At 40.6% G+C, this 16,723-nt stretch overlaps 1 protein-coding gene across 1 annotated transcript in view; it reads right to left on the bottom strand.

The window, feature by feature from the left end:
• The window catches only part of MTPN (myotrophin), a 43,293-nt gene extending 27,363 nt beyond the window's left edge, over positions 1 to 15,930 (bottom strand). The window contains exon 1 of the mRNA XM_076340416.1: positions 15,731 to 15,930. Coding sequence (XP_076196531.1) covers positions 15,731 to 15,802 — 72 coding nt within the window. The 5' untranslated portion in view covers positions 15,803 to 15,930. The remainder of the gene's footprint in view (positions 1 to 15,730) is intronic.
• Between the last annotated feature and the right edge of the window lie 793 nt (positions 15,931 to 16,723).

Raw genomic sequence — 16,723 nt, 5'->3', positions numbered from 1 at the left:
GGTTTACTTCGTTCTATCCTATTGTCCTGACTGGTAAAGGCATCCCATTGTCTAGGCCACCAATAAAAATATTAAGCAATACTACCAATACCAACCCCTGATAGATGCCACTGGTAACCAGGCACCACTTAAAAGCAATACTGCTGATCACAACCCTTTGAGTCCAACAGCCCAGCCAATTTTCCACCAACCTGACAGTCCACCTACCCAGTCCATATACCACAAACTTCAACTTGGTCTCTCACTGTATCCTGACAGTGTCAAATGGTTCGAGAAGGAGGAGGATTTGCTCCATAGACTTCCCAGAGACTAAGGCTAAGCTGACCTACCCACAGTTCCCCAGATCTTCCTTCTCACTGTTCTTGAATGAGCGTGGTGGTTGCTTTCTCAGATTCATCAGGAACATTCCCCTTTCTTCCTTTGCCTTCCTTTCATTATCAATGCACTAGCCCCTTCTACTGCCCTTGAGATTCCTTGCTAGTTTCAACTTCAACTGAACTTTGGCTATCATACCTCTGCCCCTGCACATTTGTGCAATGTTTTACATTCCTTCCAGTGGACCATTTTGCTTTCACCTTCTGTGTAACTCTAAGTTACAGATTCCTCAAAATATGTGACGACGGACATAAGTTGTACGTCCAAGTAATAGCCTTGAAAAGCACTCTTTCAACTCAACATTTCTCATGCTGTCATGAGCGAGTCCCAGAATGCAAAGAAAAGCCCCTGAAGAATCTTAACCTTCTTTACTTTAGACAGGCTGCAGGATAATCTCACCTATATTCAAATAACACCAAAAAAAAGGCAATCTGATCTTCCATGACAGAAACAGAATTTTATAGCTCGCCTTCGCTGAATTCTTCTTCCACCAATCAGTTGCTTAAACACAGAACTGGAGCCCCAAATACCCTGGTTTTCAATTAACTTTCTTTAAAAACTCAAGGAGAACTAAAATTGAACGCTATGAGTTCAAACACAAATAAGTTCTCATTTTTTACTTTTGCCAGAACAAAAAACTAAGCTGAGGTTTACCACTGAAAGGTCAAGTGCTACTACCTCAGTTTTCTTACTATTGAAATTTTCTCACTATTGAAACATTCCTTGGGCTTACGTGCAGAGAGCCCAGATTCCTCATATGACCCGATGGAGAGTGCTTTCATCCTCCTCAGTCTGCCTCTGGAGTGGTTCCATATGTATGCCAAAGAGCTGATTCAGGTACTATTAACCTTAACTCAAAGCTGGATTTGTAGGTGTCTTTTGTTCCAATATAGGTATTTCTGTAAAATGCGTTGAAGAAATCCGACAGCATCATAGAACACCAGTTCTTAACAACACAGCTCACTATATGAAGTATTCACCTGGTCTGCACCTTGGGCCTTCAGTTCAATGATCCCACAATAATCCAGTTTTTCAAAGTGGTGGTGTAGTTCAACTGAGTTTTTCGCCCCTATAGAATAGTCCCAGGGTCTAAAAAGCAGCATTGACTTTGAAGAAATAGTTTTCATTCCTGCCAAAATATAAATTCATTTAGCCAACCAAAATCCACACTAGCACTTTCACAGGTCCTTGGAGATTACTGATAGAAACACCCTTAAAATGAATTCAGTAATTCAGGCCTAATGGCTTTTCCTAAAAAACTTATTTCTAGTTTCCAAGTGTTAAAATTAACACTACTCAAAATACCTTCACATAGCAGGGACAATAAATTAATCTCTTCTTCCAAGCTGGTTATACAATTTTCTCTAGAAATTGTCATGGTAACTGAAATGGAGCACTAGCCTGAAGCAGTTTCTGCTGGGTAGAGCAGAGAGGTTAAATATCTGCATCCATTAATGAAACTGACTCAGTTTTAAATTGCTACAGTAGACATACCCTTACATCAGCTGTCTTAATACAAACCTGAAGATAACTGAACCACTAGTCTAGTACTTTAGACAAGGAAACCATTTTTGTCAGCTTCTGGGTATTTCATCATAACCCTAGACTAACATGCTATTTTCACATTTCTGTCCATTTTTATTAATTAGAAACAAGAACAATTCAAATTACCAGCTCTTAACACAAGTCAGTACAGCATATTATTTAAACTTTTGTACACTTTTTTCTTCCTGTAAGAGGGAAAAAACTCTTGACACATGATGCTTCAGGGATTGCAGAACTAAGAATTGGGCAGAGCAGATGAAAAAAAGATAAGTTCCACATTTTCAACCTGATGTGTTGAAAAAACTACTCAAGCAATGCAGGCAGCCTAAGGAGAAGCAACGGTTTTACATATATTCTGCTCAGCAAGATTGAGTCTCAGGTTTCTTGTCTCTATCTTCTGATTCACAAGAAAAATGACCCTGTTGCCCTTGGTCAATATTCAACCTATGAGCAAGAGTGGAACACGGTAAAGTAACTAATAACTCAAACGCAGGGTTAAGTCCAAAGAGCAGAAAGGGAAGGAAAAAGATTAAGTGTTGTAACTTGTGAATTGTTTATGATTTTGAAGCAGATTTCTTCAGTTAAAAACTAGCAATAAGTTCCTGCCAAAGCTGAGAAATCAACTCACTGTAACTGCAAGTAGGCAGTTTCCCATGGCAACTGCAAAAGTTTTGTGCGGGATCCAAGTTTTCATTTAAATCCTCTATATTTTCAAAAATTACTTATTTTCAGTCCACTAAATAAGTTAACGTAACCCTGTCTAATTCAGCCTGCTGCAGAGACTATTGCTGCTGTTGCTCAGTGGTTCAGCAAATTCTGAGCATTCCAGTAGTTTTCCAACTGCAGCCTGAGTAGACCACAGTTGTCTGTGGACAACTGAACAGAAGCAAATTACCTAGATTTATTGTATGGGATAACCACTTTCCACTTAGACAATTTCAGAAGATCTAGAAGTGCTTTGGGTTTTGTTTAATGGCTGCAAGCAACTGCATTAGCTAAGCCTTTCTACTGATTATCTTTGTGTTCACAGTAAGAGATATTTAATAACGCCTTTTTGACACTGCCAGGTTTTTTATCCCCCGTCCTCTAAATTTCATAACCTGGAGCAACAAGGAATTTTCTCCCAGCTGTCTTCTTTCTACCCTGTATGCTTTGGGGGATATTTGGGACAAGCTGTCTTTACACCTTCTTCATATTGCATCTTACTGAAACAAGCAGAAATAGCAAAAACGTCCACAAGAAATCCTGTAGATGATGATCAAAAAGCAAAATCAAGTTAACAGATGTTGAGAAGGGAAATTCTTGAATACAGAAAGTTAAATCTCTGTGGAACAGGTTGCAGACATCAGTAGTAAGTTTTCATTGCTGTTCTGGATCCACATTTAGTGGATAATAGTCTTTGCTATTAGTTTTGCTTGCCACATCCATCTGAGCTTCAGTATTTAAAAAGCTGAAAAAAAGCTACTCAAAGAATTTCAGCATAACATTCCCACTAAAAGACCCTCACCGGTTTATCAAAAAGAGATATTTGTTCTGATGATAGCATGAGTCTCTCCAGTTGGCATTTTGCAGCAAGTTCTACAACCAGAGCAGACAGATGTAGATGTCCATATATGTTTAAAATGGGTCTCTATTTTGCAATTCTCTACTTTGATAGAAGCCTCAGCTGTTAATGATAACACTAATACTTGGTCTACACAAGTTAAGAAAATGAATTATGAACCCGATGCTGGATTTTACCTGTCTTGATATGGTATTTAAAGTACTCTGAAAAGCTTTTATAAGCACCCCTACACTTATTTTGGCTTAAGCCAACAAAAAGATACTTAACAAGCATACTTTTCAGGTTTTATTTGTTAGTGGTAAACAAGTATCTAGCTTATCCACCATAATCAAATGCAATCTGAAGTCCTTTGTCTCACAGTCAAAAGAATACGATTCCAGAAACAACTGCTAAATAAACCGAACTACTGAGCCATCTGTGCTTCAGTTGTTGTATCAGCATTTTTAGAGACAAACAAACTTGATACACGAGTCGTTCTGTAGAACAGTAATAAACCTACTGTTTCCTAGCTACAGCTTCTAGAAACTTGTGCTACGATCCCAGCTTCAGAGATGTGTCAAGTATGTGCATTATTGAAAACAGTTGTTCTCCCCCTGCCCCAAATCCATAATCTAAGACTTGAGTGAGAAATCGTGGAAATGACTCACTATTTGCATTACCAAGTGATGAAACAGGAATGAAGGGACCAGTTTTGCAGCTTCTCCTAGCTCTTAAGAATTCCTATTTAAAAGTTTTGTCCAAAAGCACTTCGCCTCTTAGTTAGGCAGTAGCTCAGAATAATGGCAGCAACCAGTTCTGACAGAATAAGCTGTTGCAGACAAGGGTATTATTACTTCTAACAAGAGACACTCTGTCCAGAGTACTACTTTAACTGATGAATGTTAGGGCGCTAAACATTCTAGATCATGAACTGAAACAGCCGATGGTCAGACACACTTTCTAAGCTACCTCTGCTTCGAAGAATTGTTAGAATTTGGAATTAAAGTTAAAATGCTTTAGTTATAGCACCAGGGCTTGTCTATCAGACATGATACAGTGGGCACAACCAAAAATAAAGCCATTTAACCACTAATTCTTAAGGAATCACAGCCAGATCTAATGACTGTATACATTAACTTGACATAAAACTAATGTTCGCTCTAAAGAGATGTGTTAAGTACTGTATCCATTGAACACAGTGCAGTGTCCATTTTCACAGGCAACACTGAGCTGGCCTAAAAGGGTTTTTCCTCCATAAGTGATTGGCCAGACTACATGTTTTAACACTGCTGCATTTTGACCCAATTCGGATGATCTGATCTGGATGATACCCACTCTAAGGGTATACTAAGCAGAAAATATTCCAGCCCACATAGGTGCCAGATGATTGCTCAACAGCAGACATCAACCATACTTAAACCAGAAATCACATGAGGTCTCAATAATTCAGTACTGTACCATCAGCAGACTGACAACAGATGACACTACCAAAACAGAAAAAAAAAAATCTACAGAACACCTGTTCATGTAGTTTTACACAAACTCAAGCTTAACATGTCAGATCATCTAGCCATGGAATTCTGAAAGCAAGTTTGGACAGATAAAAATACACTGTACCATGCTTCACTTCCTTGGTGCCACTAAGTTTGTATTAGAGTAAAATTTTAAGTTCAAGGATAAAGCAATCCAAAGGTATAGTAATAGGATTCAGGCTATTTCCATCATTAGATCATTGCTCCAAAAGTTAACCAGCTGAGCAAAGAATAAAAGCCATTACCATCCAAACTGCACTTAGTTGCTAGCTCTGAATTAAAGCATTTTTAGTACTGTAAAAGCCTCAAGATCAACTTCTGTATTAAAATCCTCAGTACACGTTGTCCAAAGAATGCAGAGGAAGTCACTGTTTTCCTTCTAGGAGAACAGTAGGCACCAGCTATTGGGTTTCAGTTTCAATAGGTGCCAGCTTGATATTTTGACTTCTATGCGTGATCTAAAAAACTAACAATAATAAACCCCCCCCCCCCCCAACAATAAATATGAGTTCTCAAAGTTAAGGTTGTAATCCATCATGAAGATATGAAAGGATAAACAGGAAGATGAGTATATCTTCCAAAAATTACTGCTATAGTTTAAAAAAATACTGACTTTAAATGTTATAATTGGGACTTAGCATCAAAAGCATGACTTACTTCTCTAGAATCTGAACAAAAGGATATGTCCAAGGCAAGATCAAGTGTTCTGTCAAACCCAAAGCAATGAAGCTTAGCGTCTAAGTGTTTTCATATAAGATTAACAAGCCTTATTCTCCTGTGCACATTGAGTTTACATTTTCTTCACACAGCCATGCATAAAAAGATATGAAATATCAAAAGCAGTATTAATGAGTTCTAGAAGTTTTGTGCCTTAATGCAGATCTTTGTTGACATGCTGAAGCAGTTGATAATTGGAATCATGCAAAAACAAAACACAGAAGTAAAAAAAACTTGATCAGAAAAGCTATTTTTAAATCCATAAAATAAATGCTGCTTTCTAAGCAGTATATACTTAAAGAAACATACGCATTAACATCAACAGAATGGCTCTGTAAACCAATTATATACACTTGGAGTTATTCAGCTTCACTGTAATACTTCCATTAAAACTTAATGATATTGATATTGCACTTTTATAATTTAAATAATCCATCTACAAAAGTTAAGCTATTTTCTTCAGACTTCACCAGGAATTACTGTTGAAAATGCTTTAGTAAATACAGTCTACTAACTTGTCACAAGAACTGAAGACTGTATTTCATGTTATACTCTAGTTAAAGGAATATACTTTGAAATTAAATATATTTACTGTTGAGTTACTATCTCCAAGATAAATTTAAGTAACAGATAATTAGTGCTTTATTACAGGCCAAATTCAACTTTTTTAAACCATGCTAAATATCCACCCCTTTAGCCAAAGAAGAGTTAATACTATTATTGAAGTTACTGAGAAGTTAGCAATCCAAGAAATAAAGATTCTCCCAAATGCCTTACTTGAATACAAAGGATCCTGTGAAATTTTTTATACAGGGCATACATAGAAATGCAGATCTCGCCTCACAGGAACTCTCTTGACTCATCTGTTTTATATAAAAGACTTGAAACCTCCTCCTCCCAATTGCCTGAATCCAATTACCTGAATCAAGTACTGGAAGTGTTTTTGAACAAACAAAAATCTTTTTTAAACATTTCTTGCCTATGGTATTTGCAATCATAGCATCATTAACAAATCAGTTTAGAAGAGATATGCTGATGGTAACTGTTCTATGGGACAGCTCTCTATCTTTTGTCTCAAATGGCCTTCCAGCTCACCTTTCCTCCTTGAAGCTAATCACTAATTTATAGGCTACAAGTGTGTTAAAAAGCAGGTTCATAAATTACTGGAGTTTGGGGAAAGAAAGTATCAGTCATTCGACAATAATTATCAAGACTTGATCTTAGCTCATAAGAAGCTTTGAGCACACAAGTCTGTTTTATAAACTGACTCCATAATTAGATACGCTTTAGAGTATTCTTTGAACTTTGGCTGGAAGTATGACAGGCAAATCTCCAGAATACCTTTCTAGTGATGTTTTGGTCTGTTCAGCTTATTAGCCACTGCATGCAATTCCTCTATTTGATTTTCAAAGTGTAGCTGAAGGCTAAGTAAAATGATTTCACTGTTTCCCTTTTGGCCTATAACCGGTGAAGAAGGCAGCAGCGTATATAAGCAAAGACAAAAATCTAGACCATACTCTAATTCTTGTTGCAGCAAGAAAGTTACAAAAATTCTTTCTTTGGAGAAATGCAATAACCCTTGGCATATTATGTATCTGACTGAACTACAGAATTACACTGTATACAAAAGACTGATAAAGACTGTAAAAACAGGCAAAGTACTAAAAAGCACCAAAACCCAAGTCCCCCAAGCTACTTCAAAGCCACATTCATGTGCATATGCATTATGAGTTTACAAGACTATATTTGTCTTTCCCTTCCTACTCTCTCTCATCAGGGTTTCAACCGCTTTCAGGATAACATCAAGTTATTTGCTGTCCTTTACTTAAAAAAAACCAACATCACAACAAAAAAACAAAACACACACAAGTACATTCCAGTCAAACTGAGAATTAAGACAAGAACCATAGCTTGTTCAATAGGACTTACTAATACTGATTGCTTTCCAAGTCAGAGAGCTACAGATCTTCAGTGTGTGAAAGAGCAACACAGATACTAGTCCCTTACACATTTAAAGGAAACTATTGTTTCCCTCTCCATCTCTGGCATGTGATTGCAGAATTTGCCATTGGTGGTCGCAATCAACATAGGCTTTAGGATCAATTTGCAGTAAAAAGAGCCAATAGCATATCCAGCAACCAATAAAGATTTCAAATTTTTTAATATGAGCTGTGCCGATTTGTACTTACCCCTCCACATAACGAGCTAAAGCATAAAAACATCTAATTGTTCAAAACTGCTGAAACTGCAACTTGTAAGAAAAACAATTGTTGTATAACCGACTGGTCAGTTATTGGCACTTCTTAATTCCAGCTAATGCTTTTGTCCTAGTAATAGGAGATCAGTCTACACAAATGACAACTGCCTCTTTCCACAGAACTGTATTGGCTGGTAAATACAACATTCAAGGTGGAGCTTTTGTGGGGTGGGAGGAAAAGAATAATTAAGAGTAACTTAATACAAACCTTCAACTTCGGAAGTGTGCAAGTACAAAGAAGTAACTGTTCACACTTTTGTCTGGATGCATATTCAGAAGTTCAAACAAGCATAAACATTAAGCCATTAAAAACCTGCTAAGAACACTCGCCTGGGAACGCATATAAAAAATGAATATGTGACTTAAGCAATACAATTTTATACATCCCCTGGCTTTTCTGTATCTTTCCTAAATTTTCTCTTCTGACCTTTCATCTACACCTTTAAAGTGCCTTTCAGCCTCAAAAATTCTTGGACTTGAGAATCCTGCATTTCTGAGTCCACTATGTTCTGCTTAAACTTGGGTAGAATAATTGACTTTCAAGTCCTGATATCTTAACAGCTAAGCATATGTTCCTTCAGAATAAGCATATAGAAATTGTTTGGTCTATTGTGAACTGTCCAGGGGATTCCTTATTTATGCATTTTGACACTGCTGCAAGATCCATTCATTCAGTATTTTTACTTATGTGGCCTGCATGACTCACCAATTCCATGGTACCCAAGTCAGCATTCAATGCATAACCTTTATAACTAACACAACTTTCCGCATATTATTCCAAATGGAAACAGAATACAAACCACTGCAGAACTGTTCTCTTGGACTTTTAGAAAGCTTAGATCATCTTCTGTATGCCTTCCTGTTGAAATCAAAATTAACTAACCAAATTGGAAGACAAGAGCTAGGCTTGAAAAACAAGGATTTAGTAAAGATAAAACTGATACAAGAGGAAAAACTGAGGTTAGAATAAGGGAGGGTGGGAAGAAAAGGAGCAGTATTAGAAGTAAATATTTTCCTCACACCACTGAATTCTCTGCTTGTTATTCATAACCTATTCCTAACTTTGTACTGTCATACTTAGTAACGCATATGCTAAAGACCACAAACTCGGACAAAACAGGACATATTCACAGCAGAGAGAACATTCGCTTTCAATTTAGGGAATAGAATACATTAGTAAAACTTTCAGCAACAAAAATTTAAATTCAATGTCTTATTAAAATCTGATTTTGATCACTTCTTTACTTTTTGCAGCAAACAGCAATTAGACACAGGACAAGTCAGCATAATGAGAACAGCCTAAACAGAAACAAATAAGGAAGTACTTAATTTTTTATTTAAGCATACAAGTCAAACATGAGTCACATACTTAGACAATCTCTTAAAGCCACCAAGAGTTTCAGAGCACAGATACCAACTGAATGAACAAAATGATCATAGGCCTGACATCAACGTCTCAAAGATACTACTACATTTAGCAGTTACAGATTTGTGATCAGTCTTACCATGAACTCCATTTACATTTCAGATGGAAATGGCTTCAGAATCAGTTATATCTGTACCTTCACAAAAAGGACAGATTTGACAATTCTGGGATGTTCATTCAGTCAGCGAGTCATACATTCCACCACAATGACAGGTTTACAGGTGAGTTTGTTACTCCATTCTGTTCCTATAAACTACTTAAAGAGCTGATGCACAAACTATTAATATTTGTGAGCAATTCTTTACCACATTTTTCGGATCAGACTGGGGAAATTAATTAGCCGTCCTGAAAAGGTGTTTTTCATCAGCCTCATTAAGTCTTATTGTACCCACTACTAAAAAGTAGTGCCATGCTGGGTTCTTCTGAAAGTTGTTCTAGTACATTCATGGCATTTTAGTTAAGAGTAACTCTACCATGAATATGGAACCTGCTAACAGCAGGTTACAGTAGCAAGCAACTGTCTTGTTATATAAAAGAAAGGTTTAGATCATCATGTTCAAATTTACAAGTGTAAATTGAACTCCAAGTTTCAGTCGAACTAAGCAGTAAAACAATACTGTATCTTTAGCAATCACACTCCAGCACATTCAACAGTAATCAAGAGGAAAATAACAGGAGGCTACAATACTCCAGATAAAGAAAAACCCCACAAAGAAAAACCCCACATAGTACAAGTATTGGCAAAACAATGAGGAGTTACCAGACAGAGATATCCAAGAGGCTCCACAGAGGATAAACTCAGTCCAGCAGCTCCCAGGTCAGTGCTAGCCCTGATACGCTCCTGGACAAGCTACTGAGATATACTTACATTGCACTGTAATCAGCAAGGCTTTCAGGCTCCCTGTCACTTAACAGGAAGAAAACTGTTTCCAAACCAGAGGCAATCCAGATATCAATGTAGCCACAATAATGAAGTGCACTTCAGCATTCAACACAGTGAGACAAGGTGAATTTCAGTGTATCCATGGTATGGTTAATCTGTAACTCAAGTAATCCACCCATATATAATGACCATTTAAGTGTTCATTTTCATTTAGTTTGTTCCTGAAGGTGTAGAAGTCATTTCAATGAACACTTGAAAGAACAGAGGTTACCCCTCAAAAGTTAAAAGCTATTTATTTCCCCATTCTAATCATTTTTCTCGCAGACATATTTAAGTCTCTACTCTTTTTCACAACACTTAGACTTTAACTATACCCCTGACTGCTACCTCTTTTTCAAAATGGTTATTTCTAAACAAAGTTTTTGTTTGTCTCTCCAGTTAGTTTTGCAGTAGTCAAGTCTTCCACATTTCTCAAGACATGTATTCAAACATTATATCCCAAAGAACTGCAAGACTGTTTGTAGTACCACAGTTTTGTGTAGGATGCATAGGTAGTTGCTGTTTTCTAGCTGCGTTATTGAAGATCCTCTAGGGATTTTGTTTTGGTTGGTTGATTTATTTTTTAAAACACAAGATTCCACACCAGAAATGCCTACTAGGCAAGCACAGCACGTACATACCTTCTAAAAACATTCATTTCACAGCTGTGCTGGTTTTGGCTGGGGTAGAGTTAATTTTCTTCACAGTAGCTAGTATGGGGCTATGTTTTGGATTTGTGCTGGAAAGAGTGTTGATAACACAGGGATGTTTTAGTCACTGCTGAGCAGTGCTGACACAGAGTCAAGGCCCGTTCTGCTTCTCACACCGCCCCACCAGCAAGGAGGCTGGGGGTGCACAAGAAGTTGGGAGGGGACACAGGTGGGACAGCTGACCCCAACTGACCAAAGGGATATTCCATACCATATGACGTCATGCTCAGCATATAAAGCTGGGGGAAGAAGAAGGAAGGGGGGGACGTTCGGAGTGGTGGCATTTGTCTTCCCAAGTAACAGTCACGCGTGATAGAGCCCTGCTTTCCTGGCTGGAGATGGCTGAACACCTGCCTGCCAATGGGAAGGAGTGAATGAATTCCTTGTTTTGCTTTGCCTGCATGCGTGGCTTTTGCTTTACCTATTAAACTGTCTTTATCTCAACCCATGAGTTTTCTCACTTTTACTCTTCCAACTCTCTCCCCCATCCCATCAGGGGGGAGTGAGCGAGCGGCTGTGTGGTGCTTAGTTGCCAGCGAGAGTTAAATCATGACAACAGCCTACCATCAGCTCAACCTCACAGTCCTCTCAGCAGTAAAAATCTGGTGCTTCCAGTTTGGTTGACTGTCTTATCTTCTTATTCCATTAGGTTAGTTGATTTACCAAACATAACTGTAAGCAGTGGTATGTTTAGGAAGCAATGATGTAGGGAATTACAGCAGCTCATGGAGTGAGGTCTTCTCAGTTAAGATATGGGAGATTAAATTACTTTAGAACAAACATTTATTGTAACCTCTTTCTTACAAATCCAAGTTTATCTTGCCAAAAACTTTGTGCCTAGTGACTGAACAGGAATTATACTTAGCCTGAGAAATCTACTGCTGATTGGAAACATTACACATACATGTCGATAGAGAAGTCTTTTTAAGTAATTGTACAGCTTCTCATTCCACTGGGGAAGGAGGATAAAGAAAAGGAAGAGCAGCAAACACCATTCACGTTAAGAAGTTCTGCAGGCTTAATATACCCTGCTCTTCTTCTAACTAGTACTTTTTAACCCCCTGTTCCCTCCCTTGGGGGAAGCAAATTTCTCTAATCTGCGTGGGTCTTCCTCACCCATTTAACTGCCATTTGATTCATCTGTTCCCATGAAAGCTTCTGCTTTCTTGGGGAATTTTAAAAATTTGAGTGGATGTACGTGGGAAGAGTGCAGAATTCCTTCAATTCCTGCAAAGACACCTCTGAAGCCAACATATGCTGGCTATATTCAAAAGGAAGACATCAAAGAAAGCAAACAGTAAAAACTACTTTTTAATCTAGTCATCATAAAAATAGATGACACCATACTTAACTGCTAGCATAACACACTAACTATAGTACTTCAGTAGAAATTAACATTTATCATAAAGAGAAAGTTGACACGATTACAAGTCAAGAAATGCTGAGACTAATAAGATGTTTCTTACAAAAAAGAAAGTCTTACAGGACTATTCAAACTATACAAAGAATCTTTCAAATTTTTATCAAGTAGAAGCCAACAATGTCTTCCAAATGCACTTACTGGCAGCACTAAGATCTCTTTTGCTAAGCAACAAAGCAATATCATTTGGCATTTGTCTGTTTCATTGCCACCCCTCAGAACTACTCTTTCTGTAAAAGATTCTTTCTGAAGAAAGTATCTTTAGGAGAATGTAAGATGTCTTTACATAGAAATACATAAAATGCAAATGGAGACTCTTCGTTCTGCCTCTGTATCCTTTCTTTGTCCAAGAACTGTTGAAGTGGCACAAACTTTCTCTACTTAAAGAGGATAAACCATGTCATTGAAAAGAAAGGTTTTCACACTATACTTTAAGTTTCACCTGCTGTTTGAATCAAAGTCTGAGAGCCATTAAGCTACCTTCCTCTTGGTACCTACTAACCAGATCCGAGATGAAAAAAAAAAAGATATACTAATGACTTCAAAGACAGAACCTCCACAGCTTATTACACACAAGTGAAGAAAAGCCATGAATGATTATCAGAGCTCAACTCTTATAGCCTCACTGATGACATCCATTTATACCATTATTTTTGAAGTGCCCAGGGTCTAGTTAGCATTTCAAGCCCTGCCATTCACATATGAAACAAAATCCAAGGTCAAACCCTTTATGTTGTAATTGGCAGCAAAACTGCAAGATTATAGCTAAAAGCTGTATTGTTTCCAATCAACTAATGAGGAAACAAGACTAGAACAAGAAACAACACAAATGAGAATTTGGAAATCAAAAGTTTCAGGAAAACAGACAAGTAAGAATTTTATGAAGATGCAGACTGGAAGATATATGACTGCCTCCCACACTACAGGGAGAGGGAATTTCTACTACTGCAAAGTTTATATAAGTAAAATTCCTGAACATGAAATCATACTTAGAACAGGAAAGCAGCAGGGAGCAGAAGCCATATAACTGATAAGGAAGACAGTCAAAAGAAAACATGCAGCATGGAATAGATACTTTTCTGAGAACTGTGACTATCAAAGCATGATTTGCCCTCACAGATTTCATTAGTTTAGGAGCCAAGAATGTGAAGTTCCAACTGAGGCTTCTCCTACAGTCAGAGGATTTATAGAGTTCTCTTGCTCCTCCTCAATGCACGTTTCCTGTTGTGCAGTAAAACATAAGCTCATTCTTGTGCTCATCTTCCCTGAATGTACCTCCCTCTACTTCATTTAGTTTCACAAAACCCACCAGTATCTACCTGTACCCCTGTAAACTTACAAAAAATTAGCCAAAAAATTAACAAACCATCAGGAAGGAAGAGTCAGTCAAAACTTGCTCATATAAACTTTGTTTCCACAGGAAACCAGGATAAGAGTTTACTAGCCCACAATCTGTCACGAAAACATCATGGACTGAAAAGAAAACATCAGTCTTCTTGTGTTACTGGTAAGTAGGATGCTTAACAGCTGATGATAGAAAGCATATTTGCAAGTGGGGGGAAAAGAATGAACAAGATTAGGTCACAAATAAGCAGAAAATTCCCACAGTCTATTCACCTTCTACATTAGAAGCATTTCTAAAATGTAAGATTGTTCAAGGCTTCTTTTATTGTAATCCTCTAACCACAGACAGTATCTCTCTTTTAAGGATTTTTACCTCATTAGTGCAGTTAGATTATGCCCTTCAGCCTCTTTACTATAGCATCATCCAGGCTGGCTCAAGCCTCTTTCAGTAGCAGATGGAACTAAGTATTTGACTTTGCGCTGAAGCAGATGAAGAGTGATCGCATAAATACATTTGCTACATAAGTTGTAGTGCCACTCGGGAAGAGTGGGAATATAAAAAAAAGCTTTGTAATTAGTACTGCAGTGATCTTTTAGATATAAACCGACTCAAGATGGTTACTGCCGAAGTTTTTGCCTCAGCAACAGATACACAAGGATCCATTAATCACTAGTGTGCAGTGAGTTCTCTAGACATATATGGAATTCCTGTAAAAGCTGTAGCAAGCATCCAAATCTGCTGCTGAAACACTCTGGAGGCCCCCAAAGCTGAGAACAAATAAGACATATCAATGTAGTATCCAACTTTATTACATAGACATAGGTACACGACACTTAAACAGCTGAAGTGGGACAACTATATTATTCCCAGTTATTACCTCTAGCACTTTACAGACAGAGCAGAGCATGTGAGTGCACAGCCACTTTGATGCAAAGTCCAGTAGCTTAGCTGAAACTGTCAGAGAAGACTATTCAAGCTAAGCTGTTGGACTTTGTACTAAAGCAGCTGGAAGTACTTGCACACATTTCTTTTTGCCAAGAGCACTACAAATTTGGGTAACTTTCAACCAAAGTTGACAACTGGAGTAGGAAGAACTTAAGTCATCACAGCAAGATATGTCAGCATGTGTTAACCTCCCAAAGACAATCATTAACTTGTTCAGAGATCTAAGTAATTATAGCTAAATTACATGTAAGCCTCTGCTCTGATGTAACAGTTTCTAGACGATATCCCTGAACACTAAGGATTCACAGAAGCAGAATCTTGCCCTTATGTACATGCACTTTTCCCACAAACCTAATTGACAAGTGAAAGCAAATGAGGACAGAATCCAGCCTCCAAATACTACAATGTACCTGAAGACTTTTCACCCCTTACACAGGTGTCTACTGTTCCTGTAGCACTCGCCCTAACTAGATATCACATCACAACACTTCACAGAAGGCTAATGAATTAAGCCTCAACACACCCGGTAGCTTAGCATCACCCTATTAAGGATGAGCCCTGAGGCACAGAGAGGAAGGATAACCAAACCGAGGCCACACATATGCATATACACATAACATCGGCGAGGCAGGACTAGGATATTGGCTGTCAACCCAGAAAGTTTCACGTACTGACATATAATAACTTCAGCTGCATGGACGAGGGTCGACTGGGGGGCAGGAGGGGAGCAGGGCGGCCGGTGAGAAAAGGAGGACGCACAGGAACCGAGAGGGCCGCGAAGGGGGAGGGGAAGCGCACCCTACCGCCTGGACCCTCACCACCGCGGAAAGCTCTCCAAGAGTCTGTCCCCAGGCAGGCCGCGGTTCCTGCCACCCCCCCAGCCCCACCCGGCCGACCCCCGGACGGAGGGCCCTGAAGGCTCCGAGCACATCCCTCCCTCCTCAGCCCACAGCGCCGCCTCGCCCACCCCAAGCCCTCGCCGCCGCCTCCTACCTTGGCCACATAGTCCTTCACCTCATCCAAGTCTCCATTTTTGAGGGCCCACATGAATTCCTTGTCAGACATCGCGGCCGCCTAGCAGAGACGCGGGCGGGCGAGGCGGCGAGGGGCCGGCAGCACCTCCACGGAGCGAGGGCGGCGGCGCGGAGGGCAGGAGCCCCTCCTCCGGCTGGCGGCCGCTCGCTCGCTCGCTCGCTCGCTGCCTGCCGGCGGGCGGTTGGGCGGGGCGGGGCCGCGGGCCGGCGGCAGTTAGGGCGGTTGGGGCTCGGCGCCGCGGAGCGAGGCCGGGCACGCGGACAGAGGGAAGCACGGGAGAATCCGCCTGACTGAAGGGAAAAGCGGCTTACTTGCGCGCAGCGCTTCCGCTTCCGGTTTCCATTCGGCTCCCCTCCCCCGTCCCCCGCGGTCCCCTACCCACCCCACCGAGACACCCACACGGGAGAGGGGGGCGCGGAGCGCATGCGCAGCCCGGAGACTGCCGCCGAATCCACTGTGCGCATGCGCCCCCCCCCCCCCGTAAGCGTCCCTCTGCTCCCGGAGATACCGCGGGGGGGGGGGGGGGGGGGGGGGAGATGACGGTTGCCGGGGGGGGGGGGGGGAAGCGGCGCGGCGCACGCGCTCTAAGTTCCCGCGGCCTCGCCTCGTCGGCGGCCCCGCCCCCGGTTGCCTGGGGGTTGCCATGGTGCCGCGGCCTCCGCCGGGCCCCGCCAACCGTCTCGCCAGCTCGCCGGCGGGGCCGCTGGGCCTTCCGCGGGCTGGGAGGTGAGCCCTGTGAAACTCAGCCCTGGGCAACCCTACGCTTGCCTCACCCTGTGCCCGGGACCCTGCGGAAGATGTGCGTGGGGCGTTGCGTCTCTGCCCGGGACGCTGCGGCATGCCGGGGGCGCAGCAGGCCGCGCTGAGCTCCAGGGGGCGGCGGGCCGCTGGCTCCTGCCTCCAGGAGCTGCGTGTTTAAGTACCTGTTCCCAGTGAGGAACTCGGTGTCTA

Source organism: Aptenodytes patagonicus, chromosome 1, assembly GCF_965638725.1.
Source record: "Aptenodytes patagonicus chromosome 1, bAptPat1.pri.cur, whole genome shotgun sequence".
NCBI classification, from domain to species: domain Eukaryota; kingdom Metazoa; phylum Chordata; class Aves; order Sphenisciformes; family Spheniscidae; genus Aptenodytes; species Aptenodytes patagonicus.
This window is presented reverse-complemented; position numbering and strand designations above follow the sequence as displayed.